A 25,666-nucleotide genomic window follows, 5' to 3' on the forward strand; every position below is an offset into this window, starting at 1 on the left:
ATCTATGCGCTTGAAACTATGGAGCTAGTGAAACAAAATATTGTTCATTTTATTTCAGTTTATTATCTCTGCAATATCAAGCCGTTACAGTATGTGTCAAAAACGCACGAAAAGTGGCCGTATCTTTACGTACCCTGAATATCAGAGGTTGAGTTTTCAAAGAATAAATCAACCTCTGAAGACCAATAATAGAAATTTTATTGCACATGTGTCAATCTAATCACTGTAGAAAAAATCAAAGATGAAGAGCAAATATTACCATGTTAATGTCTGGCAGAATGTATCAATATACAGGGTGTCCGGGAAAAAAAGTATTGAGCCGTACCACTTCTACAGGGTGTTCCGAAAAAATTATCGAGTCGTATCACTTCTATAGAAAAAAAGTTCTGGAGTGTGTTAAACTAAATTTGCAATGTTTATCAAAGTTTCTCTATGTGTCATGTTAATTGTCATGAGACATCTTTTCTGAATAAGTTTAATCATGAACATATAAACGACTGGACATTCACCTCCTTTGTATTTAACACTACTAAAGATATAAAATGAAACAATGGATTTTGATGATATACCTCAGGGGGGGAATACTTTGCTAACTACGACAAAACTTCGACAAAAATCTCAATGGTCCAACTCTTTACAACTCTTTAATTTACAATAGGAGGAAGGTAACAGAGGCAAAATACTTGTTAAAACTCCGGCTAATATTTTGAAATTTCGACTCAAAAGTATGAAATAATTTTAGCGAGTATGGGATTCACATAAGAATATTCTTATAAAACAGGCTCTGAACTTTAACATGCCATTTTTTTAATCCATAGAAAAATTTATTCTAGCGATAAAAGAGTTTCAAAAGTATACACGCAGTTGAAATTCTGCACTTTAGCGTTGAAGAATGCTTTTAAAATATCATGCAAATTTATAAAATAATTGGCACTGAAATCCTGGTATAGAACTAAAACAAAGAGTAAATTTGCTCTAAATATTCGACGTTTTGACTCAAATTAGTAGCGATTTTGTGCTCGTTGAAAAAACTAACAGGAGTGGGATATTGTCATAAAGAGGAAACTCAAAAAAGGTCGGAAAATGAAGATTGAAAATGAAGAAGAAGAAAATCAACTTCTTTAATAATTGTGCTATAACCATCATTTTCACACGAGTGATTTTTTGCTCTTAGAACACCACTGATGTGAAAATAACTATAAAATATTTATTCCATCAAAAGATATAGTCCAAAATTTATCAATAATTGACTTCAAAAATCATCAAAAAACAACCAAAAAGAGCCCTTTTTCAAGTCAATTAGGGCAAAGTTTTAAGCTTGTATTTTTTGATTTTTTTTCCCGCATTTATGACGTTCTAAGATTGAAGAATTTCTGATACAAAAATGAAGATCATAGCATTTTTCTACAAGAAGTTGATTTTCACATTTTTCATCTTCGTTTTTCAATTCTTTAATTCTTTCTCTTTGTTGATAATATTTCACTCCGGATTATCTTTTAACGAGCGCAAAACCGCTAACTAATTCAAATTCTATCGAAAGAGGTTTGAAAAAAACACTGCCAGCTAATTTGAAATAGACTTTAGTAAACTATTAATCGGATTAAATTTCGGGAGCGAAAGAAATCGCGAAATTTTCTGGATTTAATTTCGCGAGTCAAGGTTTTGAAAAATTTCGCGTAGATTTAATTTCGTAAATAAGCCTGAAGACAGCTGAAAAATAGCCATTTTTTGACAAAAATGGAGACTTTGGACTGATTTTTCCGCCGAAAATGCGATTTGAAATATTCTGTGGTGGATTTAATTTCGCGAGTCAGGAATCTCACGCGTTTTCGCGATAGTTTTAATTTCGCGAAAATGGCAAATGTTCACGAAATCGTGAAATTTAATCTCGTGAAAGTTAATCCGATTAAAGTACGTTGTTGTATTTCGCTGCAGCTTACACTTGGAATGGGTTCACTACGTTCACTTTGAATCAAGATTTCCAAAATAAATCGAAAGAACTTTTTTTCCCCTACGAATCTATCTTTATTACATATTTTAAGAGAAATGTTTACAATATTCTGGAATGATAACAACAATAATAATGATAATGTATAATTTAATGAAAAAAGAACAAAGAATTATTTTCCATTATATAATAGCCAAATTGTCTGTCCCGTGTAAATCAATTAGAGAGCATTTTGTCAATTATCCCATATTTGATCGAATCTTAGCAAGCAATTACAATTTCCAATAATTGGGTTGCATTTTCCGTAACCATGTTTTGTAAAACAATCTTGAAATTCCACGCAAACTATTTGGCACACTATACAATAAATTAGAAATTCAATCATATCCAAATTTTATAATCGATGAATTAAGAATCTTTTGTTTTTTTATAAGAATGGTGTAAATCCATTTCATCATGAATATTCTTAACTTTTTTGGGGAAAATCATTCTAAAATATTCCTACAGCATTTTTAGGTTAGGATCCTAATTCATACTAGATTTAACATTTAGTACAGGGGGCCAGTACATACGTCTCAAACATAAAATGGCATTTTTTTGTGAAAGAAGTGAGCCTTACTCTGGGGTAATTGACAACTTGTAATTGAAAATGCTTTAAAAATGGCATTCTTAGCTTGAGCAAAATATAAGTATAAAAATAAGTGATATTCTTAGTAGTGTTCTTAATTTTTGGCCATTTTCATCATGGACATTCTTATAAAGTGTATTCTTATAAAAAAAAGCGTGTAAGGATGTTTTTTTAATCTTATTTAGCCTTGCTCTTGTATTTGTTTTATATTTAACTTTGTATATTTTTTATTTAAAACAAATCGTATCATTTTTATAAAATTCAATGAGCATACACGTTTTTTTTATAAGGAACCTTAACTTGGCTCCGAGCCTGGAGTTCTTATTTTGCCAGATAGTTTCAGCTTCAAAATTCCTTATCCTTAGTTACTTAGTTACTTAGCTGTTAAGTTTAGATTTGCTAAGTGTTTAGTTTCTTTATCAGCATTTTTTGTCTTTTTGACATATTGAAAGGCGTTTCAGCAATATTTTCCGTCTTTTTATAAAGGTTGTTGTAAATGTGTGCAAGAGTTCAAATTGAACTCTTGCTGTTCCTTAACTGATTTTTTATTCTCAGTCTGGGCAGTTCCTTAACAATTCCTTATTTCTCAGATCATTTTCAGCCTCAAGTTTCTTATAAACGTGTTCCTTATAAAAAAAAACGTGTAAACATAACTCTTCATTTACCTATTGGGGTCTTCCGGGGGGGGAGGGATGTTCGTACTTAGGCAAAATGGGCGCCGGGTATGTTTGAGCCATAGGTTCTCTTTTTCACACCCTCGAAAATTCCTCAAATTCATTAAAAAGCAAGTCTCAGTAAGTTTTCCAAATAACGCAGATCAAAAATAGACTCCCTCAAAGAGTCATAAACTCTTAAAATTTTGACTAAAATTTGAAAATTTAGGCTGAATTTTTGGGGAAATGGTCTCTCTAAGGATGGCAAAAAAGTCAAAAAATGGACAACATTTTTGAAATTCAGTCTCTCCTAAAGGTCGATCTTCGAACTTTTGCTCGGGCATACCCGACACCTCGCAAACCTGGTACCCCTTCCCGAGGGTAAAGAGATAGGGATAGGGGTGATATAACAGAGAATTTACAGACTATATTTCGATAGACTCTAGTTTAGGTATACACTTATTCCTTTTTTATGATTTTTACCGCCAACAAAAATCATAAAAAAGAAATAGGGCTATACCTAAAATAGATAGACTCTGGCCAGAGATTTGGGAAAAGTATCAAGTTACAAAAATGGGCTTGTCAGATGATTGTTAAAGATTCTGGTAACTAGTTTTGTTGATTTTTAATCACCTTGTTTGAATTTATCTTTGAAAGTATCTTATCTACCTGGGAGTCCCATACACGTTTTTTTATAAGAATAAACTATATAAGGAGTGTTAAGAGCAAGTTTTCACTGAGAAATTGATTTTGATTTCATCCCCATTCGAAATTCTATGTTTGAAAATTGTACTCTAAAACCATCCCCACCGGATATTTTAACCTTGGAACAATAAATGGCCAAAGTGTTAAGAGCAAGTTAAGAACATTTTAAGACTTTGTGTGGACTCAACAGCACCCTATTTACACCCCTGTGTCACAGACCTGGGACCCCAGCCCCACTGGGAAATTGATTTTGATTTCATCCCCATTCGAAATTCTATGTTTAAAAATTGTACTCTAAAACCATCCCCACCGGATATTTTAACCTTGGAACAATAAAATTTCTATCTCCATTGGGATTTCAATAGGAATCCTTATCCCCACTGAGGAAAAAAGTTTCACCGGGGCTGTGAGACAGGGGTGGCTAATTCTTACGAAAATGGCAAAAATATTCCCAAAATGTTCAAAAGAACATGTTAAGAACATTTTTAAGCTTAAAACTAAAAAAGTTAAGAACATCTTCAAAAATTTTGGGTGTTCTTATAAAAAAAACATACCAGTACGAGTAGCAGGGTATAAACCAAAAGAAGAAATAGAAGCGACTGCCATGAAAGTCAACATTACAGCAATTAGTTTGAAATGCATCTTGAAATTCCTGTAAAGATAAAAAGAAAACGTTACATAATACCATAATATTTTCGAATAAAATTTATTTTATTATCTTTTAAATTACAATCTATAGCAATGTGCCCTCCCGGTTATTACCATAATGGCTTTATGGCAACTCCTGAACTTGGGCACAGGATGTACGGTTACACATTTTATGGATTGCATATCTTTTAAATTATAAAGTTTTAAAGAAAAAACATCTTAAGATGAGAAAATAAAAATATTGATTATAAATCAAAAAAGAAAATAAAAAAATGTGAAAAAATCATACAATTAAAAAATCCAATTGATGTGACTTTTCTTTCAGAATTTCATCAACTTGCTGTACCATCAAAGGTGTGTTTAAGAAAAATTGATATCGATCTTTCATTTAAAGCCCTTTTCTAAAAATATATCCAGTGAAACACCATAAGCGATTCTATTGGTTGTTTTAAAACATCAATTCAATATCTTGTTTATTCAATAAACTCGCCATTCAAAATACTGTATGTTGTTTTGACACGATTTTGTACCACTCGGTGATTAAATAGATGTACGAGGTTTTGTTTCACAACGGGAAAATTATATGTTTTAATGAACGAATTTCATAATTTTTTTTTCAAAATTTCTTTTTATATATATTTTTTCAAATTACTTTTTTTTATTGTGTTTTTCAAAGATCTTTTATTATATGTTTTATATTTTTTTGATAAAACATTAGTTATCTTTTTATTTTTTCAAAAAACCATTTTCAATTATTTTTATTTTTATTTTTATTCTTCAAAAATGTTCCTATTTTTCCACACTATTACAACGCTCGGCCACCATAGTATGACGTCATCATGGTCCAGAGGGAGAGCAAGTAAAGTGAAACCCAAGCAGAAACCTATTTAAGGGCTCTGACCATAGTGAATTTTAATATTTGTCACGTACAAAATATAAATTTCTGCCTTATGTAGCTAACGAAACTTTGACATGTTATACATTTTCTGTTAGGCCAACTATCCTGGAGTCTTAAGAATTGCAAAAAAAGATTTGATGAAGAAGAAAATGAAGACTTTTGCAACTAAGAGTATTTCAACTTTGAAGAGCTTATATTCGGCGAAGAAAAAATATTTTGAAAAGACTTTTGTGGTAAATGGTAGATCTTTTACCGAACTAAAAATATATTTTCGGAAAATTTTTCTAAAATCTTAACTGTCTCAAAATCTTAAAAAAAGTGGTTTTGACCAATTTTCCATCCCAATTATAACTTTTGATGCATTAATTTAGAAATTTTTCTGAAAAATTTAAAACAGTTCAATTCTTTGCGGACAAAAGATTTCGAATCAAAAAGGTTAATTACCCATTAAAACTTAGCACTTTTATAAAAAAGGGTGATGCAACATATTATTGACGTCAAAAGATATCAAAAAAAGTTTAGGGGTAATGAATACCGAAATACCGGTAATCTTTTCCCGAAATACCAGAATTCCGGACAGAATTAACTCCAAATAATTAGATTTCATTTTAAACCTATTTCGCGAGGAAAGGTATTTCAACTGCGAGAATTATTGATGAAATAAGGAGTAAAGGATACCCTGTTGAAAAATTCATTTTTAACTCTTATTAGCTCAGTACATCATTAGACGAACGATCTAATTTCGAACTGCAAATAGCATAGAAGAAGTGACGTTTAATGACTGAGAAAATGCAACCATGGTTTGTGCTGACTTAGGTACTCCCTATTTCTCGAATTAGGTAGTACCAATCCCATTACCTTCCTTTAAGGAAAGGGCAATAGCATGGTTGCTTGAGCAAGACTGGGGAGGCAAAATCAAAAAAGGGAACCTGCACTAAGGGAAACATCAAAACAAAATAATGCGAGCGAAGCGAGTGCAAAAAATTTGTGCTAATTACAAGTCCGCTAATGTGACTAAAAATAAGTTTTGTGATTTGAAATTAGGGAAAAGGACTCCAAACTGGTTCTGCATCCATTTGCCTTTGGATCAAATTCTACTCTAACTAAGAGAAAAAGACATTTGTAAGTGCTTTGAGAGAATATTTAAAGAATAGTGGATGGTCTATAGCCACAAGAAAAGTTGCCTAGAGGTGGAGCTGTAGCCCTCTCTGACCCCACGTCACCATGCCACTGTTTGGGAACTTAAGTGGTATATAATACTGTGTCAAAACTGATCATTTTATAAAACATGGCTGTAGTTTTCTAAAATTTAAGAAAGTTTAGCGCCGTAGGTGATTTTTGGAAGATTCTTGATGAAGAAAACAGTTCAGAAAGGTTTTAAAGTTACCGAAATACCGAAGTTTCACGAGTAAATACCGAAATACCAAAGCATTTTTAGGCAATTTACCGTCACCGGCAGCATTTCAAATACTGGAATACCGTACTTTATTTCTTAAAATACCGAAATACTGGACAACCGCGTCACCGTAAACCTTGAATCCTTCCTTTCTCTCCCTTACATTTTGAGGACCTGAAAGTCAAAGCCAAAGCTTTTATACAAAGAATACGACCTCAAGGTGCTGAAAATGGAAAGTTGGATTACAGTCTTCACGTGTTATAGTTTGTCATTTATATTAAAAACATTAACCCTGTTAAAAATAGGTTTTTAGAGTTTACTTTGAAATTTTTCACGTATTTTTGAAAAGACTACAACCTTGTCCGGGATTGTGGTGTTGTTGCTATACTATCCATGCCATATGAGGGGAATTGGGTACCATGCTCTGATACAAGAGTGTGGGGAAATATGCCTGGCTTTGTGGTGTGGGTGTGGTTCCTATACTTGTCAGGTTCGACCATACGAGGATGCACTGTCCTTCCGAGTCGTTCGAGTATAGTTACTATACACCAGCAGCGCTGTGTGGTGTTGCGAGCACGAGTAGTTGGTAGAGTCAGGTAAGCGCAGTGATTTTCCTATCCTAGGGTAGTGTATGCTGTCCTGGATAGGGCCTGTTCCATTCATCGGAAGGTTCATTTTTTGAAGGAATTTTATAGAAAGATTTTGATCAGTGGAAAAATTTAGCAATTTATTTTGTAAAATGTGAAAAATTAAAAGTGTGATAAAATTTAAAAAGAAAATCTTGAGCTTTTTTGTATATTGTATCAAAAGCGTCGAAATTTTCACCAATGAGACTTCCATCTTTCAAAATTCAAAAATATTACAAAAATATAATTATTTGTTATTAATTATGCTTTCTTCCTATTTAAAATGGATACCAATTTTGAGAAAACCCGGGCTAGTAGTTAGAGTTGGGTGGAAAAAGCATTCCAAAAATTGAAAAAAAATTCAAAAAAAAAAAAAAATAAATAAAAAAATAAAAAATAAAAAAAGATTTTTCAAAAAAAGTTTTTTTCAATGAATATAAATTTCTCTTCAATTTTTTCCTCATTTCAAAAATACTTCTTTCACCCAGCAACCCATGTAAAAATAATTTGCGTTCTGACGCATGCGTGTCACCTTGACAACATTCAACAAACATGAGACCATGTGCTCCTTCTGACACATGGAAATTTCATGCCGGCCGTCTAGGAAAAAACTTTTTTTTGCTGTTTTTGATAACTTAAGATTGAAATAGAACTTTAAAGATAAATTTTATTTACAAAAAGTATGAAGTAAGCCTTGAATATTACACTAATGCATTGACTACTAACGAACAAAATATGATTTACAAGCGAAAATATCTAACCAAACAGCGTTTGATAGTTTGAACGGTCAGCTTGATTTTTTTAATGATGAAACATATAGATGAACCCCATAGTCTGCAGCTGGGTCAGAAAGGTTTTTTTTTATTCACCCGGCCGGTTTCCAGAAGCACTTCATTTTTTCTTATTTTCGCCTTATTTAGAATTTTTTTGAATTTAAGGAGAAGATGTTTAAGTTTATCAAGTTTAGTTATGCTTATAATTATTATTATTATGTAAAAAAAACGGTTTTTGAAAATTAGTACGATTGGCGACCATTGGCCAACGAAAAACATAAATGAAACAGGAGCGATGACACGAAATTAACAATCCCTTCAATTGCCTCATTCCTGCCCGAAAATCATGGAAAGTTCATCTTCTTTCAACAGAAAGTTTTGAGAGGGAGTCAGAAATATTACGTCATTTCTCAGTGACTGTTCATTCCTTTCATCATCGAAAGGAGTCGAAAGTGACTTCCTTATAGGCAAATCCTAAAAGTTTTTGTATTTTGAGTTTGGAGTTTGTTTCCCAAAAACTTCATAGATATAATGAATTATCTTTAGAATATGTTAAGGAGCTGCCCAGGCTGAGAATAAGAAAACATGCTAAAAGAACAGAGATAATTATAACTTGCTCACATTTACAAAAGCCTGAACAAAAAGATGACAAAATATTGAAGAAAAAACATTCAATAAACGACATTTTCTGTACTTTAGTCCATTGTTATACTTATACATAAGTCACATACTTAGCAAATCCAATCTTAGCAGCTTAGTAAATAAGGAAACTGGATAAGGAACTTTGAAGCTGAAATTCTCTCGAAAAATAAGGAACTTCAGGCTCAGAGCCAAGTTAAGGTTTCTATTAAAAAAACGTGTATTTTCGAGATCCAAAACGTCTCCTTATTCACACTCTCCTTGCCATGTAAGAAGATTCATTATCTGATATTCCGATGGCGGATTGGCGGTCCCCCACGCTAAAGCTCGAAAGGAGCGGGCAAATTTCCCATCGGAGAGGAATGATAGTCGGCCTTTGGTACCACATCCCCAGTCGGGTTCAAAAGCCCTTGCGCGTAAATCCATAAATATTTCAGTTCAACCAACCAATCCCTGAAAACGAGGGCTGGCCTACCAGACCTCCCGCTGCAAAATTCTTGACGCAGTCTCGCAAAATTCCGTAATGTAAACCTTCCAGATGTTGAAAATTTTCCCTACCTTCAGAGCTTTAGCGTGTCGGATGAAAACTTCACCATCTGGGTGCCAGATAAGAGGATTCATCGTTGAAGTATCAGTGAGCGCGAACAAATCAGGTTGTGCCTTGGTCAGCTCTCTCACCACATCTCCATAAAGCGTCATATTTTTTGTTTTTCCGAATTTCTCTGAGTTTAGACGGTTTGACGGAAATTGGAGAAAAATTGTGGAATTGCAGAATCGGGTACTCCAACTTATGGCTCGAAAAATAATGAAATATTGTAAATATTTCAGATAAAAAAAGAATTAGTGGATCGATAGGACAGAAATTTTAAACTAAAATAGGCCGTGAACAAACAAAAGAAATAGCCCATTAGGAATAGATACCTCAATTACTAAAGCACATTAAAACAAGATTTTCATTCTTTAAAGAACCATAAGAACTTTGGAAATTGAAAAAACGCTACGCTTTGTCTTAGCTTAAAGAGGGCATGTTCAAGCCAAAGAAAATTGAAACTTTGCGACATCTTGAATTCGAAACATATTAAGCTCGTGATAAGAAAATTTTCAATATGTCGTATACGTGGGATAAACTTTTAAAAAGCCCAGAATAACAAAGTATACTCTTTGTACCCACACTTTACTCTCAACATTAAAGCAAATTAAATAGTGATAAAAACATCACAAGGTTAGGCTACCTTCAAAAGGGGGGTGGTTTCCCCCTGGAGGCTATTATATTGATAGACAATCGATATAAATATAGGTTTGCCGCTTAGTGTCAAAAAGTATATTCAATAAAAATAAGATTATCCAAAAAAAAATTCTTAAATACAAATATATGAATGAAATTTTTAAGAAAATTAATTAAAAAAATATTTTAATGCAGAATTTTAAAATATTTATATTTAACGTTGCAATTTTGGAATTATATTAATAAAATCTAGCCAGGACTTTGTGTGTATTGTTTGTATCACATCCCACGTTGATACGATAGTCAGTCTTGATAGCTCCTTCGGGTTTGGAAGTCAATGGTCTATCAGGTGGGGAGGGGGGCGTAAGAGATTTCGTATTGTGGAAATCGACCATTTTAACCCTAAAATTGATTCGGTATCGGAAATAGCCTTATTTGTATGTCAAAATCTCAGTAATTCTTAAATTTCGTAAATTGACTCAAATAATCGGTAATCCGCAGTAATCAGAACCCTCCCAACCAGAAAAAACGGTTAACTGAGGAACGCCGCTATTGTGTGAGGCGAGGACACAAATTTATCAAACAAACATCATTATTAGTTAAAGGAGACAAAGCGAGTCGATCCAGCACCCATAAATAACAAAAAAAGGGTATATGTCATTGGTTAAACAAGACAATTTTTGAACTCATAGATCACGCCATCACATGGGGCCTCACTTATACATACGTCATCATTATTGGTTAAATGAGACAAGGCGAATCGATGCCAGCTCTACCAGCGATGAGTCCACCCTCACCACGTTGCCAATCTTTCGATTTCAATAAATGGCCGCAACTTTCGTTTTGTATAATATCATCACCATCACTATAATGATTAAAAGAGAAACGAATTATGTCATATCTTATGGAGTTTGAAACTCCTACCCAGTGCCTTTAGAGGTCCACCCTTTGACTTCCAAGTCTGAAGGGCTAGACCCGAGACTCCTGGATAGGAAATGAAGCCACTTATTTCGCATCCAGAACGCCCGCGCGTGGTTTTTACACAAATGCCGGATTAAAAATAAAATCTATCGCTAGTTTTCAAAAAATACAGTCCTCAAAAACAAAGGAACTGCTAGATACAAATCCGTTGTCATGATTGCCTCGCGTTCTAGACGCGTTCTGGATGGGGAATAAGTTGCTTCACTTTTTTTTGTCCTGCGAAAGGTTAAATATTCTGCAAAGCACGTGACCCTAGTGATTTTCATCAAATGCCAGATTGAAAGTAAAATCCATCGCCAGATTTTGTAAAAAATATATGTCGTGCGAAAACAAAGAAAGGACTACATTCAATCACAGATATCTGTAAAGCCTGAAGGGCTAGATTTGCGGCTTTTATCAAAAAGTGAAGCTCATCTTTGGAAGGATTTCCTACCAGAGTCACGTGACTAAAATATGCAATTTCACCGGTTTGAGAGATGTGAAATAGCGTTTGCCGCCTACGTTTTTTGATCTCGCGCTCCGAAAACAATTAAAATGCTAGATCCTATCCATCGGCACGAAATTTAAAAAGTCAAATTTTTGCTTCACTTTTTTTTGCTGGAGAAAGCTTAAAGTTGCCTATCTAGCCCTTCGGGCTTAGATATCTGTGCATTCAATTAGTCATTCTAAATGCGGAGCAATTCTTAAGGTTTTACTTTTTCTTGCTCGAGAAAAGGTTGACGATAGATCTTTTCACAAATTACGTCATAAACATCACTTATGCCTCGTATTCAAACAATTACCATGGTGATTATGTCTCTTGAGACATTAAATGACTTTTTATGAATAGGAAGTAATTTTAATAAAATCCGCTGGGAGTTAATCACCATAGTAATAATTTCAAAACGAGTAAAGTGATGTTCGTGATGTAATTTATGAAAAGGTATATTCCTCTCTAGCCGCTTCGGGGCTTTGAATTCAATTGTTAGCACTCACGCCTGTTTCATATCCATCAGTATAGTTCATTTCACTATCATATATAGATAATAGTCTTTTTAAAAACACTCAATTCCTTTGCTTTTGATGGTTGAAAGAAAATGCCTTCCAAGTGGTATTGCACACCCCCTTCTTCTCACAGACCCATGGGACCCCTTCCCACTGAAAAAATTGGTGAAAATATTGTTCCAGTGAAAAAGTATGCCTAATTTTTGTATCAGATAATCAAATCTCACTGCAAAATATTAGCTATTTTCCATCACCACTGAATTTCTTGGCTCAAAACAATTAAGTCAATCTCCAGCCATAAAAGGATCGGAATATCATCCCATCGAGTTTTTATCTGTTAGGGTCTGTGAGAAGGGGGATATGGCAGGCTAGTTGATCAACAAACCAAAGGAGAAAACCTTTCAAATTCGGATGAGTTTGATGATAGATTTAAAGATGGTTAATATATAGTTTGAAAGGTGGGTTAAAAAAGAAAGATTTTTGGATTTTGAATATTCAGAATTTTCTATACGGGATTATCAAGTGCTCAAAGTTAATTTTATTCTGATGCACTCACCTCATTATAACTCCTAGAATTCCCAACTCTGACACGATTTCACTTTCCATTGGTTTGAGAGATTCAGGGCGCACGATATAACTATGTACAACAGGTGGCCGAATACGTTCCATGAGAATATATTGACTTCTCTCTTCAGGATCGTTAGAGATACGCCGTAGTTCATCTACCATTTCTTGATCGTACAGATTGTTACCTAGATACGGGGAAAAACAAATGAAATACTCCAAAGTCCATTTGTCAGATAGAATTTAAATAACTAAGATCCTATCTGGTGACCAGTTTAGACTTGAGTTATTAAGGTTACTACTGTGGGGAGGGGGGCTTTTTTGTTATTTTCACTATTTACAGATTGGTGTACCTAGATGCTGGAAAACGAAGGGCCGGCAAATTTTTAGCTTTGCGCAATCATTGAATAGCTAAAGAACGCATCAGTCGCATTCTGGTCACAGACCTTTATATACCCCTAGACCAAGCTATATCCGCCATCTTTGATCGAAGTTTTTTTGAATTGGTACCCGCAAAGAAGTCATTGCAGTTTTAAAAATTAACGTCTACATCATCAAAAATATTCGAGGGAACGTAGATCTAGCGCTTTCGATGGATTTACACCGCTATCGAGTAGTGCCACCATCGGGTACCGGTTTAGCTGTGATTGTAATGGAAACATCATACCCACGTCAAATGATAATTGTTTTGTAACATCTATCAGCCCACTAAAAACAGGAAAACCTTTTTTTTTTGCCGAAAATATGTTACAAAATTCACAAATTATTATGCAGTAAACTTTTTTTTATAAGAACCAGCAAAATTTTGCTGCAGCTCGGCTGTTCTAATTTTTTTTGGCACTTTCAGCCTCAAATTGTTCATATCCTGTTCTTATTTCTGAAGTAATTGAGGTATTTTAGACATTATTCTAAACTTTTACTACTTTGAGTAATAAAAAAATTGATTAATTTCAGGCTCAGCATTGTTCTTATTTTTTTGGCGACTCATTGTTCTTATAAAAGCAAAACAGTGTAAAAACAAAATATGGTGTTTTTTAACCGACAGAAAATGAGGGATTACAATTAAGTATTAAGTGGGTTTCTCATACCCCTCAGATATCGAAACCATAAAGGTACCATTATACTACAAATCTAAAAATTTCTCTTTCGAATAAAAATTTCTCTTTCGAATAAAAATTTCTCTTTCGAATAAAAATTCCTGTTTGGAGTCTTGTTGTTTTTAAGAAAAAGTCTGTCTTAGAATTATGTTAATACTTTACTTTTTAAACATTTTCCCAGTACCCATTGGTGCTAAATTAAATGTTTTATACAGTTGGAAAGATATTTCTAAGAAAAATAATCAAATAGATTTAAGATAAATGATGAATTGAAAAATAAAGAGCAAGTGATACTTTTATGGACCTACCTGGTTATGCATTTAACACATATATAATTGATATTTACATAAGCGTGACCATTAAACAATCATTCAGAACACAAATAGTGATGATCTATTAAAATTAGTCGTTTGTTTCTTATAAAAAAACACGTTTAGAAACCAAAATTTCATGCTCTTGAAATATTCTTTCATTTTCAAGACTTCGAGAGCAAAAAAACATCTCATCAAAAAATTCAGTAATTTTAAAACAAAATTGTTTTGCAAAAATTCGCTTAAGCCATCTTTTACCTACGATGGTACCCTACTTTCATGCAAAAAATCAGAAAAAATTAACGACCTAATTTTTCACAAAGTCCAAAAAACCCGTTTTTTAGCCGTTTTTTGGCCCAAATTAAATCTAACTAACACTTTTTAGAATATTTGAACATTGCAGATTCCAAAAATGTATTAAATTTACAGCCCTTTGAAATGTGTCCATTTTTGTCAATTTTTGGTCGATTTAGTCCTGTAATTTATTATACTCAAAAAAGATTTCAAGAGATTTTTAATTCTGTTCCTCAGAAATATCTTTCCTTATCGTTAACATGAAAAATATCAACAAACTTTTCACACTTTTACTCGTACAATAGAGGATATATTTTTCTCGGTCAGAGTTTTCTATATTTTCCTCGCCTAGAGGGCTAAAGGGTCGGAAAATATGACAAAAATTCTGAAAATATATCCCATATGTACTCGGTACTGTGCGATAACTACTACATAATGTTACATCAGGGGGTACTGAGTTGTCCGAGTGGCTTTTTAACATCTCATCTGGTAAATATTTAAGTAACAACATACTAATTTATCACTCATATGAACATACAATCAACTCTCTCTAATTTGAACCTCTGTAATTCGAATATTTCTGTAATTCTAAATAAAACGTTGGTCTCTTCAGGACTCTGATCACGATATCACGCAAACTTTTGTCTTTGGATAATCACGCATCGCTTTGAAAAATCCCAAATCACGCATCACGGTTCAAAAATCTTTCAAATCACGATCACGATATAAATATTTCTAAATCACGTAATCATGCTAGGAAAAAGTCCCTATCATGCCATCCCGAAAACCACTTGGGGAGCTCTCTTCAGCTGTAAAGTAGTTTAAGATACTCTCTATAATTCGAATCTTTTTCTAATTCGAAAAAATTAGTTATAGTCCCTTGAGATCGAATTATAGAGAGATAAAGACACCCCTGTCTCACAGCTCCAGTGGAAATTTTTCCAACAATGGGGATAAAAATTTCTATCGAAATCCCAATGGGGATAGAAATTTCATTGTTCCCGAGCTTAAAATGTCCAGTGAAGATGGTTTTGGACAGCAAATTTTTTTTTGCATTGAATTTAGAATGGGGATGAAATCAAAGTCAATATCCCCGTTGGGCTGAAATTATAGGGTATTTTGTCCATTTAGGACGAAATTTTGGCCAAAATTTCCAGTGGGGCCGAGGTGTGACACAGGGGTATATAAGTCGTACTCAGGAGACAACCAAAGCAAACACTGACCTCCTCCCTCTCGCTGAGGCTTCAGTACAAAATTTGATGGTGTTTTTAAAGCATCTTCGATTATTTGATCACCTTCTGCTCCCTGTGAACGAAAGAAAAGATAGATATGAGCCCTCCGTATGCTTTCGGAATGGGCTCTACTCCCGAAGTTTTACTCCCGAAGGAGTAAGAATCACGGCGCTGATAGACACTACGACTTGACAGACGCGAGCTGCCAAGCCATGGCGTATACCATGACACTCGAACGATACTGGGAGAGCGATGAGACCGAACCTCGTGAGTGTCATGACACGTTAAGATGCATATCTCATCTAACCACACTCTTGTATCAGAGTAATGGTAGAGCGGAAGGAAAGTTTATCAATATATCGTCTTGTAGTAGTAAAATCAGTCCAAAGAAAATTAATCATTGTTTTGGCGAGGTATGAATTGAAAAAGTTAAAATCTTGCCCAGTGACGGGTAATTGTAATCTCTGACCTTTTGATATGATTTATTTTTAAATTTTTCTGATGATGTCAGCAGAAATTGGTAAAAAACGATTTTTGTCAAAATTATTTTTCATTAATTGCTTCCTCTTGATGGGTTGCATCTTTGGTGAAAATTTCAACATATTTTGATAATTATTTTTTGAGAAATTCCCTTAAAGGTCATTGGTACCTTATCGGCCCTTTTTACGCCAGCTCTTATTGGTGTTATTTTTAGGTTATTGGCGAAATAAGGGCCGGTGTAAAAAAGGCCAAAGTTTTGCAAAATTTACTTAAAAAATGCGTTATTTTTGACTGGGCATATGATTCGAAGATAAAAAGTTACCCATTGTTTTACTCCACATCTAAAACTTCGCAAGAATGAGTGATTTTCAATGGAATTTTCAACAGGTTACTACTGAAAAATGATACTTTAATATAAATTAAAGCATAAATAGCCATTTTAACAAATTTTGGCGCTATTTACGGTCCTAATTGGCGTAAGCCCAAAATCAGGCTATGGCGTAATAAGGGCCGGCGTAAAAAGGGCCGATAAAGTATGCAGAATAACTTTATAAACATCTTCCTCATTTTCATTGGAAATCTGTAAGAGAGAATGGCCGTCCTCCGGTGGATACATCACTTTTCTAGAACTTTAGACTAGAGTCTACTTCTGACTGAGCTTTCCGATGAATTTTTGATGACGCTGAGTGACTTTTGTCAAAAAATTGCTGCAATTTGTTTCGGGATAGCCTGCATAAAATTTGCCTGTACCAGACGCGTTTTGGGATAGAGATAGGCTAGTAGGAGATTGAAAAGGTTCTTTTTCTCTAGATTATAGAATAAGAGAAAAAATACCCCCGGATAATGTTGCGCTGACTTAGAAAACTAATTTTTGGACTTCCCAGAGGACTTTTTCCGCTAGAAAAGTGGTAGTTACTACTATACCATACCTCGTCAAGAGAATAAAGTCCAGCGAAAGTTTTTCTGATTCTTTGTACAGCATTTTTATCGTGTATAAATCTTTCAACCATTCCAGGTTCCGCTAATACTTGTTGAACTTTTTTTGTACCTACAAGCTGGTCACTCATGATTGGTACTTTTATTGCGTTCGATTTCTCAATCCTCAGACGTGCATCCCACCTCTAGAAAAACAAATACATTTTAGTACATCCCTTTCTCGTAAATCCGGTGGAACTTTTTCCCTGGGGCGGAGGGGGGCACTCGATTTCCAAACGACGACATGTGCCGCCAAAAAAATGCCTTTCAAAATCGCACCCTTACAACCATTGAGCATTACAGTGCATTTTACCGAACGTTTCTGACCCTTACAGTGTTGTTTGGTTTTTGTCTTTTTTTGCCGAAGCCACCTGAAAATGAGCCTGAGATGCCCTTGAGATATCGACACAATGTTAAGAACAAATCAAAATGGATCCGAATTAAAACTGTAAAGATACATCCGATTTCTACTGTCAGACTTGCAATTCAGCAGTCCCCAAACACACCCTTACAGTGCATCCAGCTAAAAAAGAAGACCCTTTATCAAAAGTACACCCTTACAGTGCATTTCGAGGGTCTCGAAAAACCTACCCTTAAAGGCCGCACATGCCGTGGGCCGAACCATATGAGTGCCCCGTCTCGGGACTTTTTCCCACTGTGATGATGAAATTTCCATTGAAATTCCAATGGGAAGAGAAACTCTATTGCTACCAGCTCAAAAAATCCAAATATCTTCCATTGAATTTCAAATGGGATGAAATCAAAGTCAATTTCCCAGTGACGATGAAATTGTAGGTTATTTTTCCCAACAGAGACGAAAAAAGACGAGTTCCTATTTAATAGTCGACGCTTAAACTGAAAGTTAAACAATTTTTTCGTCAATTTAAAAAAGTTAAGAAATCAGAAAACTTAATTTTTTTTAAATGTTCTTGAAAAAAAAACTTCGTGTATCATGATGAGCTTTTTGTCTGTCAGATGAAAAGATCAACAGGTAGTCTATTTTGAACAATACCTCTTGTGTTGAGTAATGATTTGGACTGTATCCTGATCGAAGGTAACATAAAGCGACTTCTTTGCCTTCACTGAAAATGAAGAATTTTCGAATTAGTAAAAAGTAACCGTGGCATAGGCGTAGCGAGATATCCTGCAAAATTTATGAGGGAGTGTAGACGTTTATGAAATATTCTGATCTTTTGATAACACAAAGACAATAATTACAGTGTCGTAAAAACCGCTCTCACCCATAAATTTTGCAGGGTATCTCGCTACACCTATGCGTGGCGTGTGAAGTTTTCACCCAATCAGAGACGATATATTTGGCGAGGGCTTTTATTAGAACACCCCTATCTCATCTCTCCGTTGGAGCTTCTTCCCATACAGTAGGTTAAAATTGTCCTTTTTGTCAGTATTGGTTCTTATATTACGTGTTCATCTGTTAAAGTTTCTTTGTTGTTGTTGAAATTGATATCAGTTAAAAAAATCTGTCTTCAAATTACCCCCCTCTCATTCCACCCCCCCCCCCCCTTATTAGAATTTAGAAAATTTTCCTACCCCCCTGCTTATTCGGACCCCCCGTCTATTCGGGAGACAAGAGTATTTTCCGTCAGGGAAAAAATTTTTGCCATAATTTTCCAGTGGGCTGGGTTCATTAAGTTTCAAGCCCGAAGGGCTAGAGGCGAGACTCCTGGATGGGAAATAAAACCACTTATTTCCCATCCAGAACAACCGCACGTAGTTTTTACACAAACGCCGGATTGAAACTAAAATCTATCACTAGATTTCAAAAAGATGTATGTAGTCCTCCAAAACAAAGGGATCGCTAGATACAATCCGTCGTCATAATTACGGCGCGTTCTATAGGCGTTTTGGATGGGAATTAAGTGGCTTCAATTTCTCTTGCCTGAGAAGGGTTAAAGTTTCGCCTCTAGCCCTTCGGGCTTGAAACTCAATGGTTGGGGATCGCACCGGGTCTGTGACACAGGAGCATCTATATTAAAAAATTGCTTACAAAAGTAACTTCGAATCATCAGTCAAAGTGGACTTTTCATATATTTCTTGCAAATTTCGAAATAGACAAGGGACACGATGTTTGATTCCGGATTTTCGAATGCTGAAAAAAAAGTGCAAAAGATTTATGAAGTTAAGGTTTAAAGTAGGCGTTTCCACTATTTTCAACAACCACAATAATAGACTTATCTTATCCATCAGTGTGCCTCCGTTTTCCTTTCAATGATGCAATCCAAGGTTAGAATAAACAATTTTATAACGCTGCCTCATTCCTCATGTTCACTATTTTTAACAACTACAATAGACTGATCCATCACTGTGCCTCCGTTTTCCTTTCAATGATGCAATCCAAGGTTAGAATAAACAATTTTATAACGCTGCCTCTTTCCTCATGTTCACTATTTTTAACAACTACAATAGACTGATCCATCACTGTGCCTCCGTTTTCCTTTCAATGATGCAATCCAAGGTTAGAATAAACAATTTTATAACGCTGCCTCTTTCCTCATGTTCACTATTTTTAACAACTACAATAGACTGATCCATCACTGTGCCTCCGTTTTCCTTTCAATGATGCAATCCAAGTTAGAATAAACATTTTATAACGGCCTCTTTCCTCATGTTCATATTTTAACACTACATAGACTGATCCATCACTGTGCCTCTGTTTTCCTTTCGATGATGCAATCCAAGGTTAGAAAAAACAATTTTATAACGCTGCCTCTTTCCTCATGTTCAACAAAAAAAAAGGAAGTTTCGAAAACTTCCAAAAGCAGAAAAACAAAAACATAATATTGAAAGACACATAGTTGTCAACCGACTCAAAATATGTAAATTATTTCAAGGACTAAACCCTTAAACTTATTAAAAACACTGTGCAGCTCGATGTTAAAGGTCAATACAGAGAACCAAAACAAAATAGCTATAATTTCAAACATTTCTTACCTATTTTTACATGACGTTTACAGTTTTAGACCCTATTACATTATACAGATTTACAAGCTAGGCTCACAGTGGGCCTCTAACCTTTAATGTCCGTTTAAAAGTTTGAGAATCTTACCTTCTGTGAAAAGCATGTTCTAGATGACGTTGGTCTGTAGTATTGATATCTGTGTGTTCGATTATAAACAGTACTATTGCCCTAGAGGAATACGAAAATAATATCTTTTATTTAAAGTCTGTTCCAGAAAAAAATTGGGCAGCCCAATCAATCCAAAATTGACTTTTTCTACTATGCTAGAGAGGTCAAATTGGGCAACAAAAAAGCTCGAAATGGACCTATTGTAAGGAGCTATAACTTTTGACCATAAAAAATGATATTGAAAATGTAAACACTTGAAATCTGCGGGGTTCAAAGTTTCAGGAGTTTTGGTCGAGTAGAAAAATTCTTTATTTTCTTCTCTTTCATTTTCAAATTTTCAAACTTTTTTATCACGACGCACAAAATTATCCTTCCAACGAGTTATTACTTTTAATTGTGTCTTTTTTCTCTCAAGAGCAATGTTTAAGGGCTCTGGACATACCCAATTTTTCGATTTTACACCAACTTAAATGGCAATTTCTGCATTTTAAAAAGGATTAATGTATAACTTTTTTTATATGTCCTCTTAAACCTACCTTTTTAGAATTTAAAAATCGAAAAATTGAAATGAAACAATTAAATGAAGAAGAAAATGAAGAAGAAAACGAAGAGTTTTTCGAAGAAGAGTATTTCACCTTTCAATGCCCTAATCTCGGTAAAAATCAAACATTTTGGATTTTTTTTTTGGTTCGTGATGTATCTATTTAGTATCTAAAAATATAATTTCGGAAAATTTTTGTGGAAGTGTCTTTCCTTTAAAATCTCCAAAAAATCTCATTTTCGGCAATTTTCTCCACTAAATTTCCATACGAAAACAGCTATAACTTGGGATGTAGCCAAATAGAAAATCTTTCCGAAAAACTCTAAATAAAGAAATTTTTTGTCATTAACTTAAATAAAGTTTGAAACAATAAAATGATTTCCCCAAGGAGATTAGGCTTTTCTTGTGAAAAGTATACGAATAGCGTCGCTATGACGTTTTATTAAGGTCCATGCCACACTTTTTCCTTAATTACTCATGATGTAATTACTTAAATTCATTTTTTCAAAAGCAGTTTGTTCTTAAACATGTCAAAGAAGCGAAAACATAAGGTTCTGAAATTTGACCATGACCATGACCAGAGTCCTTAAACAAGTACACACCAGTTATTCTTTACACCCCTGTCTCTCACAGCCCTGGTGAAACTTTTTCCTACAGCGCAGGGATAAAAATTTCGATTGAAATCTCAATGAGGATAGAAATTCTATTGTTTCAAGGTTAAAAAATCTAGTAGGGATGGTTTTGGAGTACAATTTTTAAAAATTATAGGGTATTTTTCCCACTGGAAACAAAATTTTCCAGTGGGGCTGGGGCCCCAGCGGGTCTGTGACACAATGGTGTTTCTTTACAAACGTTAATATATTACATCAATAAAACCTTGCTACAGCTGCGCAGCGATGATAATTTTTCGTGTGACCTGAAGTTACCCTGTGGGCCAAATTTTGTAGGCCCCTTTTTTACCCAATTTATTTAATTTTCGAAGGGAATTTTGCTTATATTCGGGTTTCAAAATTTTCGTGGGAACTAATATTCGCGAAAAAAGCTAAAATTCGCGAAGAGAAACAGTGCCCACCATTCCTCGAGGATATTGATTATTTTAAGCATGTAAAACTAACCTGTGGTTACCATATTTATAGAAAGCTTTAGCTAATGATTCGCCCAATACTTCATGAGTTTGGTGAATGGGTATCTGAAAATATTAAAAGCAAAGCGAATCAGTATGGTTTCATTAAAAATCGTGGTAATGGGCACGAGGGTCACAATCAACAAAATTACCGAACAAAAGTACACGTTTTTTTAAAGAATAAACTATACAAGAACATATAGGCTTCGATTGCCAAAATATTAAGAACAAGTTAAGAACGTTTTATGGCTCTGCAAATTCGAAAACAGCCATTTTTTAATGAAATGGATAAAAATGCGCAAAAGATGGTGAATTAAGAACATTTTAAGAACATTTTTAAGCTTAAAAATCAGAATGTTAAGAACATCCGAAGGCTTTTGAATGTTCTTATAAAAAACGTGTAGACCATAAATACATTGGACACACTCCCCCAATTCACCTATCAAGCCTTAGGGATTCAGCGCGGCGGGTTTTGAAGGGAACAGTGATAAATTGATGTCTAAATTCTCTTTGAGAATGCCAAATGCAATGAATGTTGACATCAATCTTACATGGCTAAGCTCGAGCCTAGTCTCCTAATAGCATCTTTAAAGGTTGATAGATGTAGAGGGGACCAAGCTGGCACATAACGTTGTTTCAACGTTCATGTAATGTTTAAAATGTCCATATAACGTTAGATGAACGTTGACACAACGTTGTGTGGCAGCTGGGGAAGAGGCTGTAAAATCTTTTCCATAAGTATTTAGAATGTTAGCCGGCTAATAATAATATATTTAAACCTGGTTTGCTTGGTAAGGTGAATCTTCTCCCATGACTTCAGCAAGATACCTAATACAGATTCGAACATAAAAGTTTCAAGCCGTGTGTCAACAAAATAAGTAATATTGGCTAGCTCGCAATATGAGCAGACCTTAAAATCGTCGCATTTTTGTGTCGTCAAGATCGAAATAGACGGACTTTTCATGTCTTTTAACTTCTCCAAATAAAACAAACGTATTCCTACGCTTTTTGTATCGTCGAAATCAGAATTGACGGACTTTCAGGTCTGCTTCTGTTGTGAACTCGCCGTAATATTGGCAGAATCAAAATGTTTTGAAGGTGGTATTTATAAAGTTTCATATGGAAAGATTTTATTTATCAGAAAGAAAATCTTCCGTGTATGATTTGAACGTATGTTTCCGACATCAGCAAGTTACAATTTTAGAAACCAAATATGATTAAAAAATACCAGATCTACTTGCTGGAATGTTCTGGGCATGTTCTTTTCGTAAATACACGCGGTTTTTATAAGAATATACTCTATATTCATAATGTAATTAGCAAAAACATTAAGAATATGCCTAACAAAGTCATCATCATTGAATTTGTCAACCTCTTTAGAGCATTTTATCTTTTTTACCAGTAATGGTTAAATCTTTAACAAAAACGTCATATTTTTTGCTTGAGGTATGTTTTACATGAATGTTAAATACAGGTTGAATTTAGATCAAAGCCTAGTTTTTTTTACGTAAGTGACCCGTTTCATATCAGACACATATTTCATATCAGGACAGTGTCTACCTTTTGTTAAATTATGCTGATATAAGCAAAAAGATGTTTTTCTTTTCTTTTTTCTGACCAATCTTGCTTCACATCCGTGTTAATCCAATGTGAAAAAGCTTGTGAATTGAAATTGATGAGTAAGCAAACGATATCACTTTTATTGAAAAATAAAACCTTTAAAAGTATAATTCAGAATGATAAATAAGGACATTTTCTAACCCCTCAATGAATCATCAAATGCTTTTAAAACAACTTACTGATGCGTTTGACCAACCAAAGGACTGAGTGCTAATGCTCCAACTGAAATCATATTCATTTCGATTTGACGTAGTTGATAGCCTCCTCGTTGGTCATTGGTTTCAATGTTGGATGCACATTTGCATTGGTTGATCATGTAATCTGATCGATTCAAATTCACTCTTATTTTCTAAAACAACAATAACAAACATAAAAACACTTTTTTGTCAAAACCAATAAACTTTTGTTGAGATTCGCCCGTTCTTATTTTTCAGTACTTTAAGCCTCAAATTGTCAGAAATTGGCTTTTTCCAGGCCCATTTTTAACTGATTTTTAACTGATTCACAAAAATATTACCTGACAATTTCGTGATTTCTTCGGCTAGCAAAATTAATCATAAATTCTCGCGAAAATTAATCCGATTAAAGTACACATTCTATGGTATAAAATCGAAATTTTTTTTACCTGTTTTAAATCACTTCTTGTTTCTTCGTAAATTTCAAATAATTTTCGTGTAAATTCATCTTTAATAATTACGCTAAAAAAGAAAACGAGTAATAATGCATCGCGAATCTATAGTAAAACTCTCTCTAATTCGAACCTCTATTATTCAAAGTCTTCTGTAGTTCGAGCTGGAAAATTTATCCCCTCAGCTAAAGAGTCAAAATACTCCCATAATTCGAACTCAAAAAAAATCCTTGACCCCTTAAAGATCGAATTAGAGAATGTCAATTGTAGAGTTTTTAAGGTTTTATTAAAGACTCAAATTACAAAGGTTCAAATTAGAGAGAGTTGAGAGTTTTTAAAATGTCAAGATATTAATCAGAATAATGTTCTACTCCACCCTCAAACACATACCGTTGCAGAGACGATTTGATGAATTCATAATCTTTGCTTGCTTTAAAATACAATAACTGAAAATCTTTTTGAACCAGAGTTGCTTCATCATACAGTTGCCTTGGAAACGCTGTTGGGAATAAAACAAAAGCTGTATGATTGACAGCAAATTCGTTTTCAAGATTTCTCATTAAACAACCATTACAATGTTGCCAATCTTTACCAGCTTTGACAAGGTCTTCAATTTCTTGTTCACTGAATTTTAATGATTTGTAGCCTTCCGTCTTTGGGGTTTCCGTATTGTTGTTATTTTCTTCAATCATTTTGGCGATTTTAGTTTTCCGCTCACGATCGCTTATTATTCTTATTCTAAAAAACATTAAAAACATGGTTTCAAACAATACACGTTTTTTTAATAAGAACAAACTATATAAGAACATAAGGCTTTGATGGCCAAAATGTTAAGAACAAGTTAAGAAAATTTTAAGGCTTTTAGGAACTTTAAAACACCCGATTTCTTAGAAAAACGCACAAAAATACCCACAATATGGCGAAAATAAAAACATGTTAAGAAAGTTTTTAGGCTTAAATCTGAAAAAGTTAAGAACATCCAAAGGCTTTAAAAATTTTGGATGTTCTTATAAAAAAACAAAACGTGTAAATAGCAAACTCAAGACAAAGAAGAATCAAAGCAAATCCTGAGTTTGAATTGAATTTTCGGAAGCTTTTTCATCGAAGGCACTTTCTTAAGGTTGTTGAGTACACGTTTTTTATAAGAACATAAGGGCTTCGATGGTAAAATATTAAGTAAAGTTAGGAACTAAGAACTTTGTGGAACCAAAAAAACAACTATTTTATTAGGAAAATGGACAAAAATATACTCACAAAATGGTCAAAAATAAGAATATGTTAAGAACATTTTTAGGTTTGAATCTCAAAAAGTTAAGAACATCTAAAGGCTTTAAAATTTTTGGATTTTCTTATAAAATAGTGTAGGTTCTTTCAGTCTTACCATTATTGAGAAATTTTACTTTTTTACCAAAATACGATTTACAAATGTACATTGTTTATAAAAATACAAGTTTCAATTTTTTCCAAAACTTTAGAACAAATTAAGAATAATCCTCCGAACCTCAGACTTAATAAAATACTAAATTTCAGACCCTCATTAGTCAATGAGTGAATTTAGTTTGCATATTAAGAACATTTAAAGAACGTTTAAGTCACTTAAAAATCACAA

At 33.9% G+C, this 25,666-nt stretch overlaps 1 protein-coding gene and 1 long non-coding RNA gene across 2 annotated transcripts; both read right to left on the reverse strand.

Annotated features, from left to right (window-relative positions):
• Positions 1–2,017: 2,017 nt before the first annotated feature.
• LOC136799003 (uncharacterized) lies at positions 2,018–4,964 on the reverse strand. The gene is made up of 3 exons (XR_010845466.1): positions 4,872–4,964; positions 4,489–4,586; positions 2,018–2,305 (listed from the first exon to the last, which is right to left on the reverse strand). It is a non-coding gene; the product is annotated as an uncharacterized lncRNA (long non-coding RNA).
• Positions 4,965–10,137: 5,173 nt separating this feature from the next.
• Positions 10,138–24,791, reverse strand: LOC136799021 (glutathione synthetase-like). Its single transcript, XM_067055701.1, has 13 exons — positions 24,448–24,791; positions 24,055–24,127; positions 23,609–23,778; positions 22,589–22,637; positions 21,802–21,875; positions 20,125–20,205; positions 19,066–19,167; positions 18,070–18,139; positions 16,972–17,203; positions 16,833–16,888; positions 15,594–15,675; positions 12,661–12,856; positions 10,138–11,004 (listed from the first exon to the last, which is right to left on the reverse strand). The coding sequence occupies exons 1-13, from the start codon at positions 24,747–24,749 to the stop codon at positions 10,881–10,883; spliced, it is 1,611 nt and encodes a 536-aa protein (XP_066911802.1). The 5' UTR covers positions 24,750–24,791; the 3' UTR covers positions 10,138–10,880.
• Positions 24,792–25,666: the final 875 nt, after the last annotated feature.

The sequence above is a fragment of the Clytia hemisphaerica genome, unplaced genomic scaffold, assembly GCF_902728285.1.
Source record: "Clytia hemisphaerica strain Z4C2 unplaced genomic scaffold, Clytia hemisphaerica genome assembly, whole genome shotgun sequence".
NCBI classification, from domain to species: domain Eukaryota; kingdom Metazoa; phylum Cnidaria; class Hydrozoa; order Leptothecata; family Clytiidae; genus Clytia; species Clytia hemisphaerica.